This window comes from Diorhabda sublineata, chromosome X, assembly GCF_026230105.1.
Source record: "Diorhabda sublineata isolate icDioSubl1.1 chromosome X, icDioSubl1.1, whole genome shotgun sequence".
NCBI lineage: Eukaryota > Metazoa > Arthropoda > Insecta > Coleoptera > Chrysomelidae > Diorhabda > Diorhabda sublineata.
The window spans coordinates 32,387,136-32,414,917 of NC_079485.1; the positions used below are offsets into that span (position 1 = coordinate 32,387,136).

At 31.7% G+C, this 27,782-nt stretch overlaps 2 protein-coding genes across 8 annotated transcripts; one reads left to right on the plus strand and one right to left on the minus strand.

Moving 5' to 3' along the window:
* Positions 1 to 219: 219 nt before the first annotated feature.
* On the plus strand, positions 220 to 7,527 carry LOC130451670 (proclotting enzyme-like). The gene is made up of 6 exons (XM_056790838.1): positions 220 to 256; positions 3,689 to 4,328; positions 5,541 to 5,872; positions 5,940 to 6,132; positions 6,226 to 6,643; positions 7,212 to 7,527. Exons 1-6 carry the CDS (start codon positions 220 to 222, stop codon positions 7,368 to 7,370), a joined length of 1,779 nt encoding a protein of 592 aa, XP_056646816.1. The 3' UTR covers positions 7,371 to 7,527.
* On the minus strand, positions 7,368 to 27,662 carry LOC130451669 (laminin subunit beta-1). 7 transcript variants are annotated; one of them, XM_056790830.1, is made up of 20 exons: positions 27,533 to 27,662; positions 27,145 to 27,463; positions 20,668 to 20,747; positions 20,552 to 20,614; positions 16,829 to 16,960; positions 16,369 to 16,624; positions 16,101 to 16,269; positions 15,767 to 16,048; positions 15,483 to 15,714; positions 14,547 to 14,735; positions 13,384 to 14,484; positions 12,075 to 13,039; positions 11,914 to 12,010; positions 11,664 to 11,855; positions 11,074 to 11,507; positions 10,659 to 11,012; positions 10,418 to 10,600; positions 9,822 to 9,985; positions 9,600 to 9,741; positions 7,368 to 8,772 (listed from the first exon to the last, which is right to left on the minus strand). In XM_056790830.1, the coding sequence occupies exons 3-20, from the start codon at positions 20,720 to 20,722 to the stop codon at positions 8,308 to 8,310; spliced, it is 5,475 nt and encodes a 1,824-aa protein (XP_056646808.1). In that variant the 5' UTR covers positions 20,723 to 20,747; positions 27,145 to 27,463; positions 27,533 to 27,662; the 3' UTR covers positions 7,368 to 8,307. The 7 variants fall into 7 exon arrangements, with proteins under 7 accessions (XP_056646808.1, XP_056646809.1, XP_056646812.1 ...); XM_056790831.1 differs by having other exon boundaries at positions 27,145 to 27,346; positions 27,533 to 27,597; XM_056790834.1 differs by lacking the exons at positions 27,145 to 27,463; positions 27,533 to 27,662 and adding an exon at positions 22,897 to 23,113.
* Positions 27,663 to 27,782: the final 120 nt, after the last annotated feature.

Below are 27,782 nucleotides of genomic sequence, written 5' to 3' on the forward strand. Positions count from 1 at the left end.
AAATAAATTCGTAAACAAATCATTAGGAGAAATTCTTAATTCTGAACGAAAGTAAAAATGTTTCAGGTGGGAGAAATGAAGAAAGAAGGGAGTTACTAAAACAGTCACTTTCTTTGACTGTGACTCGTCTTTACTACGCAAATTTGGGTCAAACGTTAACTTTCAGTGTCTTGTATGTGAGTGCATCTGGTGCTAGTACATTTTTGGATATACTTAAGGATGCATTTTAGGATGCGCTTTTGGATTATTCCCATTGGTAGGTACGCACATTTTCTTCAAATTTATCGCAACTTTTCGTTTAAAAAAGCACTCTTCTAAAAACCAAAATTGTTTTGATTAAAAATTTCATTTCTCACATTCTTCTTTCAAATTTAAATCGATAAGTTTGAGTACAATAAACTCGATTTTTAAAGGAATATATATTCAAATTTTTAACAAATTTATGAAACAACTAATTAATTTTTATTTGTTAATGAGACATTTATTTAACATGGACATGAATAGATGCTACAATGGTATGTATGCCACAACTAGATAATATTTAATTTTTGTACAATATTAATATTTGTTTCTGATAGTGTCTTGAACTTATTAAAACTTCCTGCTGTTTCTTAAATGTCATGTAAGATCTAAATGATAAGAATTTGTATCTGAATGAGATTCATTGTTTTTGCTTATGTTTCAACTACATTGTTATTTTTTTAACTCCATACAGATATTTTTTGAATCGATTTATCTGATTGTTCAATCTATTAATTTTCTAATATACCTAATCTATAGTTGTGTTGGATTAATACTAACAGTTTTTGCATATTTTTAGAGGACATAATCGCCTACTCATTCATGATACTTTTTTGAATAAATCCACTGAATGAAAGTTTGTTGTAAATGTAAATGTAATGCTTCCTTTCTATTTAACAAGGAATATAAATTAAAAAGAAAACAATGGGAATGCCGATACCTCATCTCTGTTTTATTCATTAACGCCGAGAAGAAAAACATACATTTTTCACTTTCTCTATGTTTTACATAAAATTGATTGAATCAACTAATGATTCATTTTAGAATTTTTGCATAGTCATTATTCTATCATGCAACGCCTCTAATTTTTTTCGGTTCTTCTATACATTAAAATTATTCTAAATTTCCATTCAATTATTTTTATTATAAAAGAGAAATGTTTTTATATGAAAAAATTTCAATAGAAAATTATTGAAGGGAAACTGAGTGTATTATAGGAAATATTCTCTCCAGATATTGTCAAGGTACACAAGTTTTTTTTCGATTTAAATTCTTTTATTTATCTGAAATATTCTGCCCTGTCCTAGAATATTTTTTAGTGGTTTATATGTTTGGTAGAATCTTCAAAACATTCTGTTTAACGTCTACATTTTTGGAGGTATTCTTTAGAAGTGTCTTAGTCCCACAGACTTTTAATGGAAATTGTTTTTTGTTCGAGGAACTCATTCGTCGAATGTTTCAAATATTTTTCTCGTGGTTTTAAGATTTAAATAATACAATAAATATTTTTTACGGTGAGATTTTTATTAATTAGTAGGGACTTTTCATGAATAGATTTAATTCAATGATGGATTATTGGAAATTGATTCCCTTATGCTGAACATTTGCTTATAATTTACTTGTTAATTTCAACTGCTATCAGTAAAAAATGTATTAAAGAAATCTCAATTTCTTCAACGAACATATTTTCTTGATAAATTGTGTAACCAAAATGAATATGTTTTTAATAATAATTGAATCTATTGGATCCTATCGTTTTTGAAAAGTGGGCGATTTTCAACTATAAAGTTAGTTCGTTTTTTAAAACGCTTTTAATTTTTACCGTTACAGAGTCTTTGATGAACTTTTAATATTCCGATGAGGAAATATATTCAAGATTGTGTGATTGCGTAATATCAAACTTTTGGTCATGCATAACTAGAGGCACTGTTGTTACCTACAATGTCAAGGTAGCACAAAACGGTTTCACTTTCACCTAAGTTCGGCTTGAAAGTATATAACAACATCCGTCTCCTCGGATATTCCAGCAACGTAGATAACCACAAATTTCAACTTAAGGTTGTTTAAAAAAAATAACGTTTCCAAATCATTTAAATGTATAATGTTTTAGAGATTGATAATTGGTATTTCAAATTATCATCAACCGAATGCAATCAAAAATAATTTTTGTTTTTTGATTATTATGTATTAATAGAGGTATAGATACTATCAACTTTCTCCAAGTTGTGAAAATATTCTAGTTAATTTATATACGAATAGTATTTATCATTATCTATTAAGATGATGAGTTAAATTTCTTTTTTTAAATTTTTATCGGTAGGAATAATCCATCCAAATATCGCTTAAACTACACTACTTAGATGGCAAGTGAAAACTTTTTTGGAATTGTGATTACTATGAACAAAACATGCTGATGTTACCTATTTAATAATTACGAAGTGTTATAAACAAATAGTATCCATTTACGTTTATTTGAATACGATTTCGTAAAGATGTAGTAACTGAAATATCGAACCTAATAGAGCAGTTTTGTATTTGACGACAAAACTCAAATAATCGGTTAATTTTATGAAGGAATTAAATATAAAAAGATCTCCTTTCAAATGTTATAATTTGTCATTTTTTATCTTTTCAGGATTTTCCAATGAGATCAGTATATTAAGTACTTTCGTCTTAATGATATATTGGTCGCTTGCATTTAATTACAAATTTATAAATACGTATATAATCAAATTTTTATTTAGAAAGTCTACGAAGTTTGTGGATATTTAAAAACTTTCGATAGGTTTAAATTCTTTTTATTTAATATTTTAATACTTTCTAAGCATAAACCGAGTAATGAACAATTATATTGTGTCGACAATAATTTTCATTAAAATATTATGAGAAAATTTTAATTAAACAACATAAAAACTCAGTTATTTTGATGTAGGTGAGAAACGAATTATTTCAAAATGAGGTTAAACAGCACGATGTATAAGGTGGAACTACTTTCCAACGTCCCTGTCGTGTCATACTTGAATATTAAAAAAGTCCGTAAAATAATAAATTACAGATCCTACACTTTAGAAATTAATGCACATTATAGAGCTAGTATAAAGTCATAACAACTATATGGGGATTCAAATTTAGATCATCATATTATGTTGATTTGTAATTATTTGAGATACAAAATTACAAAATCTTCCATTCGTTCGACATCGTGAATTTTGTTGAAATAAAACATTTGAGTTGCGTATAAATCGTTCGGCTGCAATTTTTTAGAGTTAACTTTTTTCTTAAACCACGTAACATAGAATCTGTCTTAATAAGACAATAAGTACTTGGTATTTTAATTAAAAACGACAATGGAGAATAAGTATTCTCCAATAAGGCCCTTCTTTTTACGCTAAGTTAAATAAGTTTGTATATTTTAATTAAATCTATCTACAAATTGGAAACCAATAAATGATAATTATTATTAATTATTTTGGTATATTTTAACACAATTATTGTGAATATTGTTTTCGAAAGAACATTGATTAACTTGTATGTGTCTCAAATTTTCCAAAATAATATAGAAATCCAAACTTCCAACGAGATTTTGACTTATAATAATGCAATTAAGTGAAAGTGGTTATCGTAGTATCGATCATATACAGTGTCGTGACAATATTTATCTTTTCAGGAAAATTATGCATATTGTGTTTCTTGTTTCCTCTGACATCAGAATATTCAGGAAGGGAATATTACGATCCTCGTTTCATGATCCAAAACAATCCGAGATGGGCGCGAACACCTCAGCAAGGACCACACTATCCCCAAGGGTACTATCAAGCTGCTCCACCCAGACCTATAGCTACACCTTACTATCCTTACGAACTTAATCATCGAAGAAATATTGACCGAAATTACCAATACGGGAATATTGATAGACAGTATCAGGGAAACGATGATACTGAATCTGGAAGGCATTTTAACCCAGAAACTATTTATAAAATAACTGAAACATTAGGAGCTTTGAATACCGTTGGAAGGTACTTAGTAAACATGACTAGAGGGGAAAATAGTGGTATTTCTTCTGATGTACCAAGTGCCCTGTACACACTTAGTAAAAATGTTTTGGGAAGAAATGTCACAGATACCATAGCTCCATTTGTTAGGGAAGCATTGCCGGTTATTGTTGACAAGGATGAAGAAAAAATAACCAAAAAGGAAAAAGATAAAATTCACACTAACAATAGTAATAATAAACCAATTAAAAAAGTTGACAATAATAATGAAAATGAAGATCCAAGGAGTTGTAGAACCCCCGAGGGATCGGAAGGGTACGTACATTTTGAATTATTAAATATAATTTTATATTTGTACGACGTCGTTTATATTCAAGATAAGTTTAAAATCGAATTATTGTGTCATTGGAAATCTAATATAGCCCGTGACGTAAATACTTGAATAGAGAAAGTTATTATTCAATACAGAAATTAATAAGAATTATTAATATACGAATTTATAGAGGACAAATCATTCTAAGAATTTTATATCAATAACACTTTCAAATATGATCATAAATACCCTTTCACAAAAAATAAAACTTCAAAATTAAGAAAAAGTAGTTGAAATAATAGATTTAATTAAACAACTACGTTTTCAATCAATACTAAGCTGTATTGTATGTGGTGTATCTTACGGGGGCGTGTAGAAATATATATTTTATTATCAACTTCAAATAACTAGGGTCCTTTTCAGCGGACCAAATCGTTATGCAACTATTGTGCAACCCTAGCGGAATCGTTCGTTGACACATACGCTACAAACTCAACACGTTCAGGAGCGATGAACTAGACAAAGTACCTCATTTACCATTTAGGGCCAATTTTACAGCCTAGGGTAAAATTGGAGATTAAACTATAGCTTAAACTTTAGTTTAAACCGATAATAAATAAGATTGCTCTATTTTACAGGTCACGATTAAGCAGACATTTGTTGTCATATATATGTATAAATAAAAGAGAACAAAAACGATCTTGCAATTTCTCTGGAAATGAAGTAGAACTTTTGGTTAACCTTATGAAGAAACACGAGGAAACGCAAAATAAATTTAAAAAAAGAAGTAGGGCAATTTAAAGATTTGCTCTCTAGGACGAATAACTTTTTGTTTTCTTGGCACGTCGACAATATTTATAATTTCTTTATCATGTTCGTTGATCTCATCAAATATAAGATGCAAATTTTCAATCATCCTACCAAAACCCCTGCTAATATCGTAAAAATATGGACAGTTTGAAAAAGTTAGGTTCGGATTCACCGTTTCATGTTACGCCATCTATAATACGCGATAAAAACGGTATCTGTAATTTACGTCCGCTGAATGCTGAACGCTGAATCTATGTTTAGATTTTTCAGCTCGTTTGATTAAAATGCACATTTTTATTATTGTAAAAATCTTTATGATAAACTAAATTGTAGTATGAAACTGTAGAATTTGTTCCAAATTCTTATTATTAAAAACGTTTATATATACTTTTTTAACATTTCAGTTATTGTGACGATTTGAGTAACTGTCCTCAGCTTTTGTTAAATCTGGGAAACTTACGTCAGTCACTTTGTTTTAAAAGTCTTTTTGAACCTGGAGTTTGTTGTCCCAAATCTACAGTTCTTGTTCCAGTAACACATCAAAGTATATCTACCACGGCTCCTATAAGCACGACAACTACTGTACGACCAATTACATTTGCTGCTATTTATTATAATACAGAAAAACCGCAGCAACTTAAACCTGTAGGTACTTCAAGTAATGGAAATAGTACCGGTTTTCCCACCATCCCAAATCCTTTACCTCCCGTTATTAATAATTACGTAGACCCAGAAGGTGAGGAATATATCACGTTTTTTGGAATATTAACTACCCCCCATTAATAATCAAATGAAATATTTAGATTGTGGTCAACCAGAATCTGCAAAGTTTCGCGTCGTAGGAGGTGAAGAAGCTCTTCCTGGCAGATGGCCATGGATGGCAGCCATATTTCTTCATGGATCACGAAGAAGTGAGTTTTGGTGTGGCGGCTCTTTAATAACTGCTGTTCACGTTTTAACCGCAGCTCACTGTACGAGAGATTCAAAACAGAGGCCGTGAGTAAATCATTTAAAAACTTGTTCTTAGCCTTTAGGAGGAATATTTACATATATTGAAGATTTTTACTGCTTTTAATAAACCAATTTCAGATTCGCTGCTCGTCAATTCAGCGTTAGATTAGGAGACATAGATTTGAAGAGGGATGACGAACCCTCAGCCCCAGTAACGTTCAAAGTTTCGGAAATCAGAGCTCACAAACAATTCTCTAGAATAGGTTTTTATAATGACATAGCCATTCTAAAATTAGATAAACCTGCCCGAAAATCTAAATATGTCATACCTCTTTGCTTACCTCCTGCCGAATTAAGGAATGAAAAATTTGCTGGCAGAAAAACTACTGTAGTAGGTTGGGGTACAACTTACTATGGCGGAAAGGAAAGCACTGTACAGAGGCAAGCGTTATTGCCAGTGTGGAGAAATGAAGATTGCAATGATGCTTATTTTCAACCCATTACTTCAAACTTTATTTGTGCTGGGTACTCACAAGGAGGAACTGATGCTTGTCAGGTAAAAATATATTTTTAAATAAATAATCATAATTCATTATTTTTATAAAATGACATTACAACGTCTAGGCGGAAAATAAATTGATAGTAAAATTATAATTATTTGTTAGTTATGTGTTTATAAATATTGCAACTCCAAGGGCGGTTCTAATTTGAATCTATGGTGGTGGAGGAATGTAATATTACTACTACTACTACTTCGATAGTCATCGCAGTATTAGCTAAGAAAATAATTTTCTTTTTTTTTAACTTTTAAACTTCAAAAAACCCTAGACAAATGGGACAACTTTTCGGTTGATCCGTTTTACCCGGGTAGAAAGGACATTATCTGAAATTTCTTGCGGAAAATATCTCTCACTTGTGGTAATCCTGAAAGGTGTTTATGGATAGAGAAAATCTGATAGAATGAATATTCAACATTATTTAAAATTTCATGTAGAAAATATTTTTCACTTGTAATCCTGATCATATGACTACGACTCGATCAACTCTATCAGTTTCCTAAGAACTAAATTTTAATATATTAGAGGTATCTACTTGGTAAATATAATTTTTTAATTATATTTTAGGGCGATTCTGGTGGTCCATTGATGATATATTGGAATACGCGTTGGGTGCAAGTTGGAGTAGTTTCCTTTGGGAACAAATGCGGCGAACCAGGTTATCCTGGAGTATACACACGGGTTACGGAGTATATGGACTGGATAGATGAAAACACACGAAAATAGAAATATTTACGAACGGCTTTATTATTTTATTTATGCTCATGTTACCAGTGATACAAATTTCGTGATTAAATTAATTTTTCATAGTAAATATTATAAATTATTATTTAAGTAAGTCATTTATTTGTGATATACTTATGACATTAAATACACATACACACTTACTGACTTTAATTCTACTTAAAAAAGTTCAATTTACAAACTGGTTATTATAAAAAAAGAAAAATAAACGGAACTAATAATAAATTATTTATTATATACAGAAACATAAAAAGTTTATAAGCATTATGCAAAAAGTTGACGGGAATATTGTAAACAAGATTAAACCAGTTTTTACCATTTAACTGAAGATAGGATCCATGAAAATGATAATAACAGTCTGGTTGATATTTTAATGCCGTCAATATACGCTCGGCGAGGCATCTAGGGACTCTAGAGTTTAAAAATGTCTCACGAGAGGCGGCAATATAAGGTGTAGTCACTAGAGTATACACCATAATCGCGACTAGGAATGTGTCGTGATCAGTTTGGTCTTAGCGAGCACATACTGTCGGCATAACGTATTCGTTTTATTAGTGGACGAATATAATTTGAAATTTTTTTTAAAAATCACCAAATATGAATAGAAAACACCGTCACGTCACTTTAACCCGGTACAACGTCAAGTCAATAATGGCAATGTCATAACACCATGTTGTGAGTGAGTTTGGCTTGGATCCATTTGAATATTCAATTGTAGTAAAGTTAGTCATCTCGGTAATACTTCCAGATATTTTTATACACTTTTTCAATAATTGGTTGGGTTACCTATTTTTTGAACCACATATTTACTCTAATTAAAAAATATCTTTTGTAACGTTATATTAGAAAAAATTAAGTATATTTACAAGCACCAATTAACTGGAAACAATATGAAATTTAGCCGTGAAAAAAGTGCGATTTAGTTACAGTGCTTGTAATACTGCATTTTTGATTCAAGGTGTCCTGTATAATCATTCATTTTTTTTATCAACCCTTGTAATTGTCTTTCCAAATTTTCTATATCATATAACTGTCCGCTGTCTTCTAATTTTTGAATATCCTCTTGAGTCTTGGTAACTTTAGCTACTAAATTTATAGATTTCTTAAACAACTCACTAGCACGCTCCTTGGTCACCTTCACATTATTCAATTTTTTTGCTAGGTCATTTGTAGCTTTGTTATATTTATCTTGAAGAACTCCAGACTCTTCTTTAGTTTTCTGAGCGTTCTTCTTTATATTCATCGATTCTTCCACGACTCTATTTGCAAAAATACCATTGTCTGTTATATTCCGTTGCAGATCAGTCAACTTATCTTTAAGAAGGTGAATGTCATTATCTATGCGGTTCGTCAGATTCTGAGCTGACTCAGTTTTGTTACCAATCTAAAAAATACATCAAATTAAAAAACTCTTAGATATATGATCATACGAACAAACCGAGACATCTGAGATATAAAAGAAACTTATAATAAAACAGGGTGTAACATGCCATTCGGCTTGTTATGTTTTTCTTCAAACATTTTGAATATTCTTTTGTTCACGTATTGTGGCACAGTAGTTACTTCGGATTTATTCAAATTTTCGAGATTTTGAATAAATTAATTCCAGAAATTCAATAAAACCTCGAAATTGATTCGAATTCTTCCTCTAAATATCTACCCTTCAAGCAAAAATAAATTTTAATAAACCTGTGGTGATTTTATTCTTTAAATTGTTGATAGTTTTCATATATTTATTTTCTATTTATTTGGGGAGTAGAACGAATAGAATAGAACAGATTTCTGGTTATATTATGAAAAATATAAATTCAGTTCTACAGCTGCCAGGTTTCAATCACACCCAAAGAACTCAACCCGTACACCACAAACAAACAAATGTAACTCAACTCCGACAACTGGGAATTCAGTTGAGGGCTGCAACCGTCCCAAGCTTTTATTGAATTTCTCGAATGGAGTGGGAGGTCAATAACAAATTAATTTCTCCAAAAACAAAGGAATATTCAAAATGTTTGAAGAAGAAAGTAAACAAGCTGAATGAGATGTACAAAGAATGAAAAACAAGGCGAAAAGCTTATTTATTTCGAGTAATATTTGCTTTGTAGTTCGTTTAAAATGGGCTCAAGGTAATTATCATAATAAGAAATCATCAGGGCTATTGAACTATATTTAGGAAGTAAAGTTTTGAGTTTATTAAAAATTAGATAATTTTACCATATATAAAATATCTTCGACAACTTTATAATCGTCCCATGCCTTATCTATAGCATCCTCTGCTTCTTTTTGTGCATCTTGTGTCTTATTCAATACATCATTGACATCTTCCGCTTCTTTTAATAATTTTGTAGCATTATTTCTAAAAATAATAACTTCATAAATATATTGAAAACATTGAATAATTTTCGGTGGCTACTCACTAATTATGACTTTACTTACTTTGCATATTTAGCAATTTCTTTAAGTTCGTTAACTTTTGCCAAATCACCTTTAGTGTCCTCAATAATGTAATCAGTATTTGTTAAACGATCTATAGCACTTTTAATATTGTCAGCAAGCTGTCTAACTTCTTCGGGTGTTTTTTCAACGTTCTTTTTCAATATCTATAAAAAAGCCATGCATAATTCAATGACACCAACATTCTACAAATTTTTTGAGAGATTATAAACAGTCGAGTTTTGAAAGTTTGACGTTATTCGCTAAAAACTAACTAGATACATAATTCAATAATACCAACTTCGAGATTTTCTCCCTAAATTTAGGATGTTTTGCAGTGGGAAATTATATCTCTAAAATTAGGGAGAAAATGGTTATAAGTGATATAATATTAATTTTTTAAATTGCAATACTCCTAATACATAAAAAAATCATTTGTTTAAATTCTCTATTTGAATTTAGTTAGTTTTGACATCTGTTTAAAGAGTAAAGTTCTTAAACAATTGGCGGCAGTAACGTCATTTGTCATTAGTGTCATGTCATTCACAAATAAAGAGATCTATTTAGTAAAACTGTTTTCTCACGCCATAATGGCTTACCTCTTCGGCTAATTTTTTAATATCACTAGGTTTAGACTTATTTTGGCCCATAAATTCTCGCATTTCATTTCTTATGTCTCCAATTTCGTTTAACGATTTATTTACGTTCGTTAATTCCAAAACGATAGTATCCAAAGTATCTTTTGCTAGGTTCCTAATTTCATTTGTGTTTATTTGAGAAACCTTCAAAAAATATAATAATAATTGGTAATATCGAATAAAAAACGCAATGAAAACGTACATTTCTAATAAAGTCGTTAGCTTTACTTTCTTTATTCCTTAAAGCAATTTCAGTGTCGTTGGCATTTCTAATGGCAGTGGCAGCTTGCTGCTTGGCACCGTTAGCACAAGTTATCGAATTACCACAACCATTTTCACAATCTGCTCCTCCACAAATTGAATCACAAGGATCTCCACGTCCATCGCATACTAAATTGTTCAATTCAGGTATTTGGCTATTTAATTCGTCCAACTTTCTAGAAAGATTTCTCAATACTTCTTCATTATCTTCAGATTGCTTTTTATAAAGTTTTTCGGTGTTGTTGATGAAGTTAGCTGTGGCAGTACATTGCGTTTCAGCGTATTTGACATCATCCTAAAAATAAAAATCATCAATGATACGTCATAGGTAGTTTAATAAAATCCGATTAACTTACTTGTGAATCATCAGCCTTTTGTAGCGCTTTATCAGCTTTTTCCTTAGCGTTACCAATAAGAGTTAGAGCACCTTGTACATTGGCCTCTTGTAACTTTGTACCATTGTTCTGAAGATCTAAAATTTTTTGCTTCAGTACGTTGAGAGAATTATTTAAATCATTCAGTGTAACTTCTTTCAACAATACTAATTGTTTGTTCTCCCCGAGTTCATCATTCAATTTACTCAGTTTTTCGTGCTCAGTTTTGTTGATCTTGATTCTCAACTGTTCCAATTCATCTTCAATTTCATCCACATCAACTTCATCGGTATTATTTAAAAGTTGTTCTATCTCGTCCAGTTGGTTTTGCATTTCATCAAATTCCTTAGTGTATGCCCCTGTAGCACCCACTTTCTTTATATCTCCAGCTCTGTCGATAATATCTAGAGTTTGATCTAAAAGGAACACACAAAAGGTATTTACAATAATAAGGAATAATTTAGACATTTTTCAATTTGAATCTTCATATATTTGTATTCGTCTTGAGAGACGAGACACTGTAACTGTGTGTGTAGGTATAATGATGAATAGTAAACAGTAAAAAAACTTACTTTTGGCTTCTATCAAAATCCTGTCCCAATTATCGAAACATTCTCCACAAGCAATACAATCTGGAACTGATCCAATGTACCCCCTAGCGCAGCTATCACATTTATAACCTCCGACTCCTGGCAAACAAACACAGGATCCAGTCTGCATGTTACACTGTTCAGTTTTTGAACCTCTAATATTACAGTCGCATTCTAAAAAAATTACGTGTGTTTACATCATCAACATAATGAATTATCAACATCAACTTACTGAAGCACTGCACCTTTGGATCACCATAAGATCGTGGAGTACACTCGTTACATTGACGACCACCGAATTCTGGTCTACAATGACACTGACCATCAAACTGAAAAGATTTGAATATGTTTTTAGTGAAACAGAAAAAAGTATTTTGTTATTTGAATTGTTACCTCGTTGCATTGAGAGCTAAGGGAGCCAAGAGGATCACAAGCACAAGGATCACATCCTTCGCCACTCGCTATTTTCCAATGATTAGCGATACAGGCATCACATCTTAAGCCGGACACATTTGGTAAACAATGACATTGACCACTAGATGGATCACAATGTCCGGCAGAGCTGTTTGTTCCCAACAAATGACAAACACATTCTTCACAAGGTTTATCTACAGAATATCTAAAGAATCCAGGTCTACAAACTTCGCAGTGATCCCCTGTCGTCTCATACAAACATTTCAAACATTTTCCCGTGTGAGGATCACAATTTCCTGGAGCAAGCAGATCTATTTTATCACTACATTCACAAGGTTGACATTTGCCCCCTGGAATTTCTGGATTTCCATAGTAATTATCAGAACAAACATCACATCTAGCTCCAGAATAACCTTCTTGACATTCACATATCACATCTTTTGTTAAAGGATCTAGCATACATTTATCTGCGTAGGAATGGTTAGATCCAAGATGTCCTGGACAAGGACAAGGTCTACAAGCAATATCAACATCTATTCTAGGATCTCCATAGTAACCATCGATGCAGTATTCACAATGGTCACCGCGAGTATTATCTCTGCAATTAATACAAACTCCAGTTTTGGATTCACAAGTATCAGCGTGTCCGTTACAGTCGCATCTTTCGCAATTAGGGAAATTCCAAGACCCAATTCTACACTGGTCACATTCTCTGCCATAGTTGTTAGATCTGCATTTACATTGACCAGTTGTAGCATTACAGAAATTGTCTAAGGCTCCTATACTGTTACAATCGCAAGATTTACATCCCTCTGGACTAAACCCGTAGGTTCCGGGAGCACAACGGTCACAACGGCGACCCACTACATTGGGTTTGCACGGGCAATATCCTCCATTTGAATCGCAAAGTTTGCTGACAGATCCGTGCGGATCGCACTGACAGGCTAAAATAATAATTTTGTGAATATCTCCAATAAGTGATAGTGAAAATTTTAACATTATTTAGAAGTCAACGATATCATATTCATCCCCATTAAAGCCGAGGGTAGACTGCCGTCATGTTATGGCAGATTATGTGAGGAGCTATGGTGTCATACTAGTAAAAACAAATTATTCGAAGTGAATTTAATCATGAAATATGTTTATATGAATGAAATTTTGATTTTTATTAATATACTATTAATTGCTTTAACAAAAAAATATACGGGGATATTTGAAAATATAATATGTGCATGTAAATGCCGACTCCCATTTTTAATTTTATTTAGTTAATTTTCAATATACTTACAGAAAGCTCCATTGAATATATATGTTGCTATACTATTGTCTAACTTTTTACAAATCTCTGGTTTATCTCGTACGTTTTTTCCGAAATATGAGGGATCATTGCAGCGGTATCTTTCATATTCTTGTCTTCTAAATTCAGCGGCCTTTGATCCGTGGAAAAATGGTATATCTTCAATTTTGGGTACTAAAACGAGTGAATCTATCAACACTGATGCCGTCGGAACTTCCTTTTGAACATTTGATCTTCGAAATTCTAGTATTACTTTGTATACTTTTCCGGCTTCGAGACATGCTGGTGGGTATGCAGCAACGCTTCTTGAATTTGCCGGTAAACGGACAAATTTTTGATCGTCTCTTGGGTCGATATTCTGACAAGGACCTTCTGAAACTCTATCAGGTCTTTCTATCGTTACAATAACTTCTTCCCAACTTTCTGAAGTTGTTGGTTCGTATCTAATGATGATGTCATAATTCATTGATGTCTTCAGACCATCAACTAAAAATTCTACAAATCCTCCTTGGAAAGCTTTTATAAGCCCTGGACCGGTCCAAGTAACATCTTTTCCGTCTCTATAAGGTTCTCTAATGACAACTTGGCCGTTAGTTCTGGCAGCTTCAGCTTCATATAATAAAAAGTCAAGGTTAGCAGTGAAATATTGTTGTTTGGGTGTATCACAGGTTCTTCCCGTCATGTGCTCCCTACATTTGCACTGACCAGTAATCACATCACAGAAATTATCCTCAGAGCCCCCAGGGTCACAATCACACGGTTGACATCCGTCATTTTTATCTGATAATCCCCAATATTCAAGAAGGCATTGGTTACAGTCTCTTCCTGTTACATAACGTTTGCAGGTACATTCTCCTGTGTGGACATTACACCCTTGGTTATCGATAGTACCATAAGTATTGCAGGTACAGTTCTGACAACCTAACGGATTCGCTTCTGTAAAGTTCCAATAGCCATTTTTACAAGCATCGCAACGGCGACCTTCTACGTTTTCTTTACAGTGACAAACACCTGCTATTAAGTTATTCACAGGGTCAGTAACGGAATCACAGACACCACCATCTAAAGATCCGCGGGGATCACAGTCACATGCTACAACATAGAATCATTATTATAGGTGTAAATTTAATATTTACATTATCGATTTTACTCACGTCTACAAACTTCAGGATCTTGTATGTCTCTTTGCGGATCTCGGTAGAAAAATGGTTTGCACAAATCGCAATTAGGTCCCATAGTGTTATGTTGACAGCCATCACAAACACCACCACTGACGTGACCTGTAGACTCGTATAAAGCTGAATCAAAGTGGCAACTGGTAGCGTGGTTATTACAATTACATCCTGCAAACGATGAATTTAAAACATTCCATTTCCAAAGTGACAATTTATCATTTTTATGGCTCGATACATATGACAGTCGGGTAATAAATTTATTAAACAAAAAAATTACCAGTTGAAATGATATACAAGATCATTATATTATTATTTATACAAATCCTGTTGTCTAAACGACTTTTATTATTTTTTATCCGTCTTTAAAAATTAAAAATTTGACGTTTTCTACTTCTTTTAGTATTTATCAAAATAAAAGAAGTCGAAACGTCAACTTTTCATCTGTCCTTAAAACATTTGACGTTTCGACTTCTTTTATTTTGATAAAGACAGATAAAAATTTGTCGTTTTCTACTTCTTTTAGTCTTTATCAAAATCAAAAGAAGTCGAAATGTCAAATTTTCATCTGTCTTCAAAAAATCATAGAGAAACAAATTTTAAATGAAAAATGACCAAAGATCAAAAACATTTAGAAGCATACAATAAAATATATAGACAGGATTTTAGAACGAGTATTTAAATACGGAGATCATGAAAATGTACTCACAGGAAATGGGAAAATAGCTAATAATACGTTTAAGTCAACGAAAAATGAAAATATATAAAGGTAAAAATTGGAAAACCAAAAGGAAAGATGAGACAAAAATGAAGACAATGAGAATGAAACATTTAGAAGAATAGTAGGGATTACTAAACGGTATAAGATTAAGAATGTAAAGTGAAAGGACGAGAAAAGGAAACAACAATAAAACTCACTTTTACAAGCATTAGTTTGTTTCCCAATAGCAGGCCTCCAAGGTAAGTCATTGAAGAAGTCTTCACATTTTTCACAATTTCGACCTTTAGTGTTGTGAGTACATTCACATCTTCCATGTACCATATCCGGTTTAGGATCGATGCCTGGAAGTGGCAAGCACCGATTAGCGTGTCCATAGCAAGAACAAGACCCTCTAACTATCATCTCTGTTATAGCGTAATAATATTTTTCCTAAAACAATTTTTATAATAACTAGGATACGCAGATCTCAGACATTACTTACTTGAATTTCTTCCCTTCTATCAAGAAGATCGTCTCCTAGAGTATGAAGTTTTGTAAAGTTAATTCGTAAATTTGTTATCTTTAAAACACTCTGTACTTCTTCAGAATAAGGATTATTTATGTACAAATTGGGTGGAATCACCCTGTAAATACTCTCTCCATCTGTAGATGGTTCGACTCCCGAATACCTTGATTCACAAACTATGTCTGTTATATTTTTAGGACTTCCTTCTTTAATTCCTGGAAAGCTCTCTGTACAATTCGCCGCGAAGTATCTGTAAACCTGAAACGTACATTATTAGAATTTTTAGAAACTAAATAATTGTTTTGTTTACCCTCCAAGTTTTTTTATGATCATAGGATCGTTCTATTAACATGGCGGCTGGTCGAAACGTTTTAAATCTTATTATCAAATGGGTGAAGTGGAATTCAGCTTCTAAATCTAACTGGATGTATACGTTTTCTTTGCCGTTTTCGGATTGCCACCATGATTTTTGACGTGTTCTACAAATAATAACAACTATAATTAATAATTTAACCAACAAGAAAAGAAGGTAGAAGAATGTGTTGATTGAATTGTCAAAGAATAAGGTAGGAACTAACCCTGGAAACATTTTATACACAATGTTGCTAATATTATGATTTAGTAGTGGATTTGGTTTCTGTGAAGGTCTCGAGTCGCACCAAAAGCATTTTTTCCTTTCGGCGTCTAAATGAGACACTATACAATATCTCTGTTGTCCATATAAACCACAAGTTGATGAAGCATACAATTGACTTTCCCTTCCAATTAACAGATTCCCGGTGGCTGGATAACAAGAACTCTTTTCGCAAGGGTGTGGTTTTATTTGTTCATTTCCTGAAAAAAATAATGTTTACATTTAAACATTTATTCAATGTTAAATTAAACCAAAATAAAAAGTAAGTTTATTACTAGGTTAATAGGTTGAAAGAAGAATAACCAACACCCAGAAATTAAATGAGTTAGCTAACAATGTGGTTATATCACTCCAAAGGTTATTTGTCAAAGCCTTCACCTCAGTCAGTCTACCTAACAACACACCCTTAATGTGGCTATGTCCAGGTCGACGAGCTTTGTGAATGTTGGCTAATGGATGTATATCTTGAAGGTTCTTGCTTTCACCATAATCCAGATCTGGTGGAGGTGATTGATCTCCACGCTGCGTATATGGCTCTAATTAAATATAATATAAACAATATTAAGGGAATACAAAATATTCGAAAAATTACATTTCAATTTTTAATTAATAATGTTATCACACTCGTAAAAATCAATTATTTTTTACATCCCACAAATCAATAATTTATTGTTTTCAGACATAATATGATGGAAAACAATTTCGATTAGGCATTTGAAAAAATTTAAATTCCAAAAAATGTCAGCTATTTTATAAATTTTTGGTTGTACAATTAATAAAAGTGTATGATAGTTCAATTATGTTTTATTTGGTTTTTCGATATATATGTATACAATGCTTGGAATAGAAATTTATATAAGATGGACTAAGTAATAATTTCCACCTATTTTAAGGTAAATAAAAATTTAATAACCTCTACTTTATAAAATGATAAAATGTTTATGATAAAATTGTCCAAGTCCTTTCTCAAAACTTCCAAATTCGAAATCAAAAACTTTTTTTGTTATAAAAACGTATACAATTATGGCTCTTTATATACTGAAAATAGGATTAGTTAACAAACATACACTTTTACTTGTTTTTTCCAAATAATATCCTGTTGGATGATTTTTGAAACCCTTAATCGCTTCTTCGGTGTTCACGCAGTTAACCTTAAACAGGGATATTGACAAACGTTTCAACTTATATTTCAAAAGTTAAAAACAGTTTCCAAAAACCTATATTTCCTAATATTATTCTACTGAAAGTAAATAAAATTAAATTCAGTTGCCTTATTCATTACCAAGGGGATTCTGATCCTCTTTGTCTCAACGTTTCTAAAACTAAAGTTTCATCATATAAAAATACATTGCAGCACTTTTTATTAAACAACACCACCATCGACGCCGTTGAATCTGTAAAATGCTTAGGGCTTGGTGTGGACAATGCCTTGAAATTATTTATAATAAAAAAGTTTGGCGCTGACATCTGTTTCCGAAGAATTGAATTTATCCACCTCCTTAACAGTTTTATATGCCCTTATTGATAATTTGAGCGAATCTTCAAACTACAAAAGAGAGCTGTTAGATATTTACTCGGCCTAAACAGCAGGGACTTCTTTAAAAGATTACGAATTCTGACTCTTCTTTCCTTATTCATCTTTGAATCTGGTTGCCTAATTCGTAGGGTTGTCGCACGGCTATCCAGTTTGGAACACGGAGCACGATCTTTACCTACCAACTCCACGTTCAGAATTAGTTCAGGGCTCAATATTTTACAATGCAAAAAAAATGTATAATCACTTGCCAATTGAAATAAAATCGATACAATATTTTCCCTCATTTCGCAATAATTTGAGGGCATATTTAGTGGAAAGTGTCTCCATTCTGGGCATGCTGCATACTGGCTTAATTTTTACTATGGACTTTATTTGATTTATTTTATTTTCATTTAGTTATTTCTCATGTCTGTTTTTTAGTTTTTACAAGCTTTCTTTCTTTATTTATTACCCATTATCAAGTGACATCAATAGGAACGCGATGACGTCGGTAACCGGAAAACAAGCAGAATTATCTGTCGAAACCAAGTTAAAAGTGTCTCTAGTGAACTATATCTCTTGATAAATTATTACAGCAGTGATAATATTTGACGATTTTTATATCAATAGAGACCGGAAATGGTTTACCGAAGATTTTTTATGTTAGCAATTTGTTTTGTTAAAAGCGTTTTTTGTCCAGCGTATCTTAAAAATGTAGCTGTAAGTTTCAATCCAGTACACTTTTTTGCAAGTGAAAGAGATACTTTACTTATCAAGCATATTATTTTCTCACATTGAGATTTCAAGCAAAAAAATACGTTGGGTACCAAACTTTTAATAGTATATTTATGGTTCTATTTTAACTATAACCCCAGAAAAATCTTAAGTGGAATTGATGGAACTGAATACTTGTAAACGGTCTTTCAAAACGTTCGCATCAATTAGAAATCACCAAACAATCACATCATGTCTATAACGCTTAGATTAATCGCAAATTAACAATAAGGTTTAGCCAATCAAAACTTGTAGAACGTTTTAGTTCCTCCCTACTGACAGAGCCATAAAAGTATTTAGCTGCTGCCGCATTTTTGAACTTTGCGTTATAGATATGTGATTGTTTGGTGATTTTTAATAGATTTTTTTCGCTTAATACAGTACGCGAACGTTTTGAAAGACCCCGTACAGTAATTGTTTTTTTCAGAATTAACACTTATGTCATATAACCTCAAATATCTAGAGCGATTTTACCCATTTGTAGTTTATGAAACCCTACATAAGTAACTGGTACTGTTGTGTTGTTTTCTTCTTAATTGAACACTTTTTAGAACGAAAATGAAAAGTTTTTGTGGCATATTGGTTTATGTACAGGGTGTCAAACATAAGGTGACCCATATACTTTTCTCCAAACCTGCAAGAATTATCAAAAAACTTTAATTACAAAAGTTCTTTGTATTTAAAGGAATTTTCAGATTATTGACTTTTGGATTATACAGGGTGTCCCAATTCTTTAGTATATTGTTAAAAACAAAGGTAACTTTCATGAGGACGACATATTTAATTTCTTCGCGGTTTAGGAAATATTTGAATTTTTATTGAAAAATCATTATATTTGGAAAATTCCGCGAAATAAAAATGAGGCTAGCTGTCATTGTTTGCAAAATGAATTTTTAAACACAATATTGAATTTTCGTGATTTTCGAGTCTAAAATCATACTGGGTATTTTTTTTCACTTTTCTAGTTTCGAATTTTGTAAATAACAAAATTTCATATTTTTTAAATTGCGCATCCTGTATATTATACCTTTTGTTATTTAAAAAATTTGATACTCATACAGTAAAAAAGACACTCAGTATGATTCTAGCCTCGAAAATTTATTAAACCTAAGTTTTGTGTTTAAAAATTCATTTTGCAAATGATGGCATTTTATGCTGCGGAATTTTACAATGATTTTTACAAAAAAAATTCAAATAGCATTAAATATTTCGAAAATAGAGAAGAAATTAAATAGGTCGGTCTTATGGAAGTTACCTTTGTTTTTACCACTAAATCAAAAAAGGCAATAAAATATAGGGAGTTCCATTTAAAATTCCAAAGTTGATATCTATACTTAAGAATTGAGACACCCTGTATAATCCAAAAGTCAATAACCTAAATATTCCTTTAAATACAAAGAATTGTTGTAATAACAGGTTTTGAGAATAGTATATGGATCACCTAACACCCTGTACATATCGTTGCATATCGACACTGTACAATATTTGTAGGAAATTTTTACAGTTTTACTTTGACAAATCGCGAGATTTGTTTATTCTTCGTTGATGTAAATTACCACGAGTCTGTTAGGACCTGTTTTGCGGAATTTTGTGAATGTATTACGTAATTTTTCATCAAAATTTCGCACATACTTTTACAGAAACATTATTTTCGAAAGTATATTTATAAAAATCATGGGGTGCTATAAAACATATGGATATTTTAAGTCACGAAAATATTCGTTGTATGTGATGTGTGTCTTGCAAAACCGTGTTGCGAAATGATTTTTAGGTCCTTTCATTGTTTTAATTCAACATTTTAACACTTTAATCTATTAGGTACTTAGTGCTTTTTTACCTTTAGGGGGATGGAATATCCTTGACTGCCTTTGTCCAATGTATTGTCCACTTACTTCTAATACTAAAAACAAATTATAATGAAATAATTAGAATATTTTTGTAGATGTAACTTACTTTGACATGATATTTCTATCAGCAACACCCAGAGTGCTACTGAAATCTGACGCATCTTAGATCAAATTATACTTTACTCCCTAAAACAAAAAAAAGTTTATTTAGAATACATTTTTCAAGAAATATATGAAATTAGTTTCTTTAAATCCGATAAGGCATTTGATTCCAATCAACTCAGTCTTTTTACTTCAACCCCCAACAGTTCTGGTAAAATATATTACTTTGTTATTTAAAAAACGATTGAAGCAAAAATTAGTAATAAGAGATATTTTTGTAAGTTCATTTAACAAATCTGCTGAATTTGATTTTCTCTACTTTCCTTGTTACTTAATACGAAACTGATGATAATATGAAATGTTATACCGTAGGGCGCCATACTTATTAGAGTATATTTCTTTTAATTTTTCCACGTTGTGTTAAGTAACAGACATTTCAATTAAGTAGGGATTGGAGCACATGTATACGATGTTTCTTTTAATTAAGATCCATAACCTTACGTTTCGTTTTAATTTATGATTATAGGGAGTTATATGAACTTTTTTCTTCCTTAAAACGGTGGAAAATAAATAAAAGTAACGTATTAAAACGAACATTATTATTAACAGAGATTTACAAAAAACAAAAAAAAACTACCCATTACACAGGTTTTTATTTCGAATGATGCTGTATGGAAATTCTCCTGTCTTACTATCAAAATGTTGTGTTTGTATAACTTAAAACGTTAAACAGTCTTTCTGGAATATCTTAACATAATAAATGGAGTTATAAATTGGGAAACCCCATCAGTGCACGACACTGGTTTTATTCAACACAAAAATGAATGAACTGTATAAATAAATCAATGAGTCATCAGTCGCTGATAAACAGTTTTATATTTCTAAGTTGATTTATTGATTGAAATGCTGCGCATGTGGTTCCCACAATTTTGTATAAATATATAAAATGCAATTAAAAGTTCTCTACATCCAACTATGGTCTAAGTGTAATTTTTCATCTTAATTCAACCATGGAATAACTACAAATAATTTGGAATTTTTTGTGTTCTTATAAAACAATTTTTTAAAATAATCTATTCATTAAAATACATGACTTAAGGTTCTCGATTTATCCATTCACAAGTGTACATAGAGCAGTAAATTCATTTCTGTATATATTATCAGTTCTAGAGGTTAATTTTGAACCACCTTGATTAAGCAGGGATCTTACAGCTACTGCTTATTCACCATGGCCTCCTATCGTGCCAATCATCGTCTTCTGTGAGTTCCTTTTCATCATAGTTGCCTCATTTCCAAGTATGTACGTGCTGATCTTCTTCTCTTCTATTTATAGGTTATAATCTATAGCAATGCGCGGTAATTTATCTTTCCCTATCCGTATAACTTATTCGTGCCAGATCAAATTGTCGTTATTCAATTCCTTCTGATATCATGACCTTCATTTCGATGCATCCTTTGATCCTTTCGTTGTGAATTCGTTTCATTCTTGAATTTCAACATGATCTAAAAATTTGACAGATTCATGTTTTTTTTATGGTTCTGCACCATAAATGTTGATCGGTATTTTTGAGAACCATAATATACCATTCAATTGTTGTATAACTGTGTCTCTCGCCTTATTATACATCAATGTCTTGTACATTTTTACTGTATTGTTTTCAATGAATATAATGATAGAAATCTTTAAGTAAGAGTACTGATTGGGAATAACAAAAAATTTATAACATTCTTAACAATTGCATACAAACACATTAACCTCAATGGTCAATGTTTTCTTCAATACGTAACATAAAGAAAACATTATATATAATGTAATGTAATAATAATATTTAAGACTCTATTTAAACAAATTACCTTAAATTGTTTGTAATGATAAATATATTGTATTATTTCAAAAGTAATGTTAAATTACATCACGTTAAAACTTTGTATAACTTCAAAAAACTGAATCCTAATGAAAACAATAATTGATTTTAGTTCATTATTATAGCAAAGGAATGCAATTAAAATGCAAAACAAAAAAATTCATCAAATCAATTTTATTATTCGCGCCTAAATACCTGTCATTGTCGAAAAACTAAGAGATGACGCTTAAATAAAAACATTTTAATTTCATATTTCAGATTACAATTATTAGCACAAATTACGAATAGCACGACATCTTGTATACTTATTTGGTTATTAGTCATACCCAGACGGGATTTTAAGGTTGTTTACCTCTATTTCTGTTTACCTGTCCCGTACACGTGCGATGTGCACTACACAAAAGGAAGCAACCGTTCACATCTCACTAGGTCCATATCGCATATGAAAACACCGCATCTGATAAAACCATGCGATTTTCCAGCATACTAGAATAGAAGGAAATTGAAAAAATTGTTTTGATACGACTCTGTTTATGGAGGGCGACGGCCTAAGTAACTTTGCACTCAGTGAACGCACAGAACACTGAGGATGGAAGCACATTGGACTTAGCCACTATTCCTGTACATTCATCACGATTGGTCGGCGAAGTATCCCATCGTTTCTTGTCGAGAGAGAAGTAAAAGCTGTACTTAAAAGGGACAAAACAGCGGCGGAGACGGAGAATTAATTACATCATTAGTTTTGGTATAAATACGGCGCAAATGTAATAATAAAATTTACGATACTATCAATAAGTAGCTTTTATTTCTACTAGTACTCCGTCGTAAAAAAATAATAAAATAAATCTATTCAATACCAGTCATATTTATTGATGTACTTTTACTATTATAATGACTTCAAAGTATTTTTGTTACATGTGTGTGAAAAAATATCTCATGTTTAAAATTCAATAATTGACATAACCTCAATTTTTAAATTATTTCAACTGACCTTTTTCCTTTATTCCTGACACAACCTGTATATTTAACCGTCAATTAATATTAATGATCCAATTTACTTGTCATCCATAATACATTAACATTTTGATATCTTCTGAATAATCTATGTATCGTATTTAATTTTAACATTAACACATAGTTTAAACAATGCGATAACCAGTCATTGACATAAAATGTTAATAGTCCATTAGAATTTAAGAATAGTAGATTCATCAACAACAAAAATTTCGCATAATACGAAAAATTGAATATCTCATGTTAAACGATTATTCTGCTGCAGTAAAGGCCGCTTAACATGATGCAAGAAATTGCATGCGATTTTTTGCAAGGTCAAAATATTGTATAGATGAATATTAGACGTCGCGTGTCTCTTGTTATTGCATCATGGCTGCCACTAATAAAAATACTACCTAAAATTTGATTCATTATTTTGTGATCGGTTTAACAATGATGATAACAAAACTAAGTAAGTAAGTAACGAAGTGAAAAATTGGTTAGGTTAGATCACTGTCAATAATTATATCTAATACTGCTATACTGCTTATGCATATACGTATGCTATAATGCTTATATCTATATACTGCTGCTTTGGTTTTGGAGCCTGATGGATAGATTGGTTGTTCAGTCAAAAGTAACTAGATTTCTCCCTAGAAAATTGCAGCTTGCACGTAATAAAAATAGCACCGAACCGATGATGTTGCAAGTGCGAGATCTTGCACGAAACGATCAGCTGAACTTCAAGTGCGCATGCTTTTTATCAAGAAATATTGCGTCCTTGCATTGCTCATCACGTTGTATTGCACCATGTCCTTAAAGGAACATTGTGAAAAACTAATGTAAAGTCGAGCGGAAAAAAGTCATACGGAAAATTGTTTTACATTGTTTCCAAAGGGAAATTTCTCAAAAACTTTTGCCATTTATTTAGTTACCGATTTGTGTCCAACTCTATTTCATGAATAACTGTCTCCCAATGTTCCACCTACACGTGTAGACACTGATAACAAGAGATAATTGTCCACTAACGACTAGATTCATATTTTTATTAATAAATAAACCGGATGCAATATATTATTTAAAATTATAAAATAACTCCCTATGTTTAGCAAAAGTTACTTCGAATATAAAGTAGCGCAACCACTTCGTCTTGTTTGAGCGATTTTTTGGCTCAGACATAAGGACGAACAAATAATTTTAAATTCAATCACAGGAAATGAGGGGATCGTACATGATTATCTTCTAACATTTTTCTCGTAGCAATTAGCACAGTAAAACTTCCAAAAGTTGGCTGAAAATTTGGTGTTGAGTTTCCCAAAGTATATTCTAGATCGCTTTTACAAAATTAGCTGATACCTCAGACCCTCATAAAAAGTTATTTTATAAAAACCTATATCTATTTTTTCTCTATCGATGTCGACCTCGATATGTCGATTTAGACCACTTTGGAAATCCTGGTTTAAAGTTTATAATAGCTCATGTCAAATAATGAAGATGTCTATATTGATTTTGATGACAAAAAGTATTGTTGAACATTATACTTTGGACCCTGCTTCATCTTCATCCACGAATAACAGGTGAGACGGTGATGGGAGCCAGAATTGAAAGGAATATTAAGATAAAAGAGGTTCAATACGTTGTGGATTAATACAAGAAAAACGTTGAATAAGAAGAGAATAAATATCTTAAGACATAGAAAGTAAGAGCTTTGCAAAACGATGATAGCCAACGCTCAAAAACAAAAGCTGAAAGGTCGAGAAGGAAGTCAATCCGATAAAAAAGGGTATCGAATCGTTTTGATGAATTAAAAATTTTACTCACTATTTTACGAGGATATATTGATATCTAGTTAGCCTAGACCAGTTCCATGCATAAACAAAATATTGCGTTACCATAGCAACGAACAATAACAATTAAGAGGTAAGCAGATTTACGAAGATATGTTAATACCCTTGGTGATCAATGTCCTCCGTGAAAAATTGGACTGCAAGCTTCAAAAGAGGTAAATTTTCCAATGAAGATGATGAGCGATCGGGAAGGCCAGTTTTTGTGTCAGTCCCCGAAAATATCGATGCATGATTTAATCAGATCGTCGAATTGGGCTAAAACGGATCTGATCTGAAGCACTGAATGTTTCATATGAACGCGTTCATCATGTTCACGTTTATTTGGAAATGAGAAAAATTGCTGCAAAATGGATCCCCAAATGTTTGAATGTTGTCCAAAAGCGCACAAGGGTAGATACATCGCGTTCGATCTATGTTCGATTTGAAAACGATGTAGACTTCTAAAACCGAATTGTTACTATGGATGAGACTTGGGTACATTTCTACGATCCAGCAACAAAGCAACAATCGATGGAATGGCGACCCTCTGGTTCTCCAAGACCTAAGAAGTTTCGTGTCCAAAAATCTGCTGGAAAAGTTCTTGCTTCAGTTTTTTGGAATTGCCATGGAGTAATCATGATTGATTTTTTTGGATAAGGGTAGAACAATAACTGGAAATTACTATTCGACATTACTACGGGAAAAAAATAAAGAGAAAAGACGCGGAAAGCTATCCAAAGCCCTGCACACAAATCTCATGTTGCCTTGTAAAAAATTCGTGATTAAGGGTTTTAATTACTAGAATAACATCCTTCTTATTCACCAGATTTGGCTCTGTCCGACTATCATCTCTTTCCTCAACTGAAAAATTTTAAAATGTAAATTTTCTTCCAATAAGGAGGTAATAAAAGCTGTGGAAGTCTGGTTTGCAGAGAAAGAAGAAACATTTTTTTTGAAAGGTCTGGAGACGTTGCAGGTTCGCTGTAATAAATGTATCCAATTAAGAGGAGAATATGTTGAGTAATAAAATAATTTGACATTGAAATTTCGTTTGGTTCTATAGTAGTCTAAGAATTCAATATATCCTCGTACACGTGCACGTGTCTTAGACAAAACTGTAAGTAAAGTAAGTGAGTGCCTTTTGGCTCACAGTCTAATGAAAACAATAAATCATCGAAATTTCAGAACTTTGATTGGAACTGGTGGAATATTTTTCGTAAATTTTGGAGATGAATTATACATGAATCCATTACACATCTCAATAAAGGAAATCGGTAGATCGGACGGAAATTGATAGACAAAAAAATTCAGTCAAAATTAAAAAATCGATGGAATTAATGATCGAATTATGACAACTAATATATAGTTGATTTGACTATCGGTACCTAGTAACTCGTTCAAATTTCAAAATAATGTCACAAGGATAAAAATTTGAGTAATTGTCGACATTAAATCATTTCGTATGAAAAGTAATTTTTTCTAGAAGCTATTTTATTGGTTTCATATTCATATAACCACAACTTTTCATTATAACAGTATCTACTTACTTTTCATATTGTTCGGTGGGCACAGAGTTGGATCAATTATAACAAAATCTTATTTTTAAATAAAAATTCGTTATATTACATTTGAATTAAATAAAATAAATTGTTGTGAATATTAAATAATGCTCGAAGATACGCCACTGTTTACAACATCTGTCGCAATTTTTCGTATAAAATTTTTCGAAAAATTCAGTTGTTATGTATAAATAATAATTGATATACAAATAATTATGGATCGTTGAGGTACACTAACCTTGTTATCCAAATTTTTAGGGTTGTTTTCGAGCAGAAAATCTCAGCTAAAGCAGTCGAAAGACTGCAATGTGTTCACTCTTTAATAATATTCCTTTCATGAGGCACTAAAACTCCAAAAACATCTGTTTAACACTTGCATCAACGTTTCAGTTTATTCACTTGGCCGTAGAATACCAGCAAACGAATCCCCGCGTTATCTCCTAGAAATTAAAATTTTCGTTAGGAACCAAAAAGACGCCGCCGACTAAGATTTGAGGACAGTGACTTGATCTTCGACACTCTTATCTTATGAATTGTTGTTATAAATTCATTCTGTACTGAAATGGAACTAAAATTAGTTTTTTATTTATCAAATGTAGAATATATCTCATGAGAGTCTTTCCGACCAATGGTTAACTTCCTCTTTGAGCGTTGGTGGATTGATAATTTCACATCCGCACTGTTGTCTAAACTAGATGATTTTTGCTACTGAATTTTTATTCTTATTTATTTCATATCGACACCGACGTACATAACACATACTTCTATAAGACTAAACTACTATATTAAACAATATTGTGCAAAATAAACATTTCGTAATACCAAGTTGCACAAAATACAGGATGTTCAATAAAAAAAGAATATTTCAGTTTGCTC

Excerpts from the sequence above, each read along its gene's own strand:
- LOC130451670 (XM_056790838.1), top strand. The coding sequence starts at position 220 with ATGCATTTTAGGATGCGCTTTTGGATTATTCCCATTG. Across the intron at positions 257-3,688 it reads CTTTTGGATTATTCCCATTG|GAAAATTATGCATATTGTGT; the intron begins GTAGGTACGCAC and ends TTATCTTTTCAG. Across the intron at positions 6,133-6,225 it reads AGAGATTCAAAACAGAGGCC|ATTCGCTGCTCGTCAATTCA; the intron begins GTGAGTAAATCA and ends AACCAATTTCAG.
- LOC130451669 (XM_056790830.1), bottom strand. The coding sequence starts at position 20,722 with ATGCGTCAGATTTCAGTAGCACTCTGGGTGTTGCTGATAGAAATATCA. Across the intron at positions 11,013-11,073 it reads AAAAGGCTGATGATTCACAA|GATGATGTCAAATACGCTGA; the intron begins GTAAGTTAATCG and ends TTTTATTTTTAG. Across the intron at positions 8,773-9,599 it reads TCGAAGATATTTTATATATG|ATTGGTAACAAAACTGAGTC; the intron begins GTAAAATTATCT and ends TGTATTTTTTAG.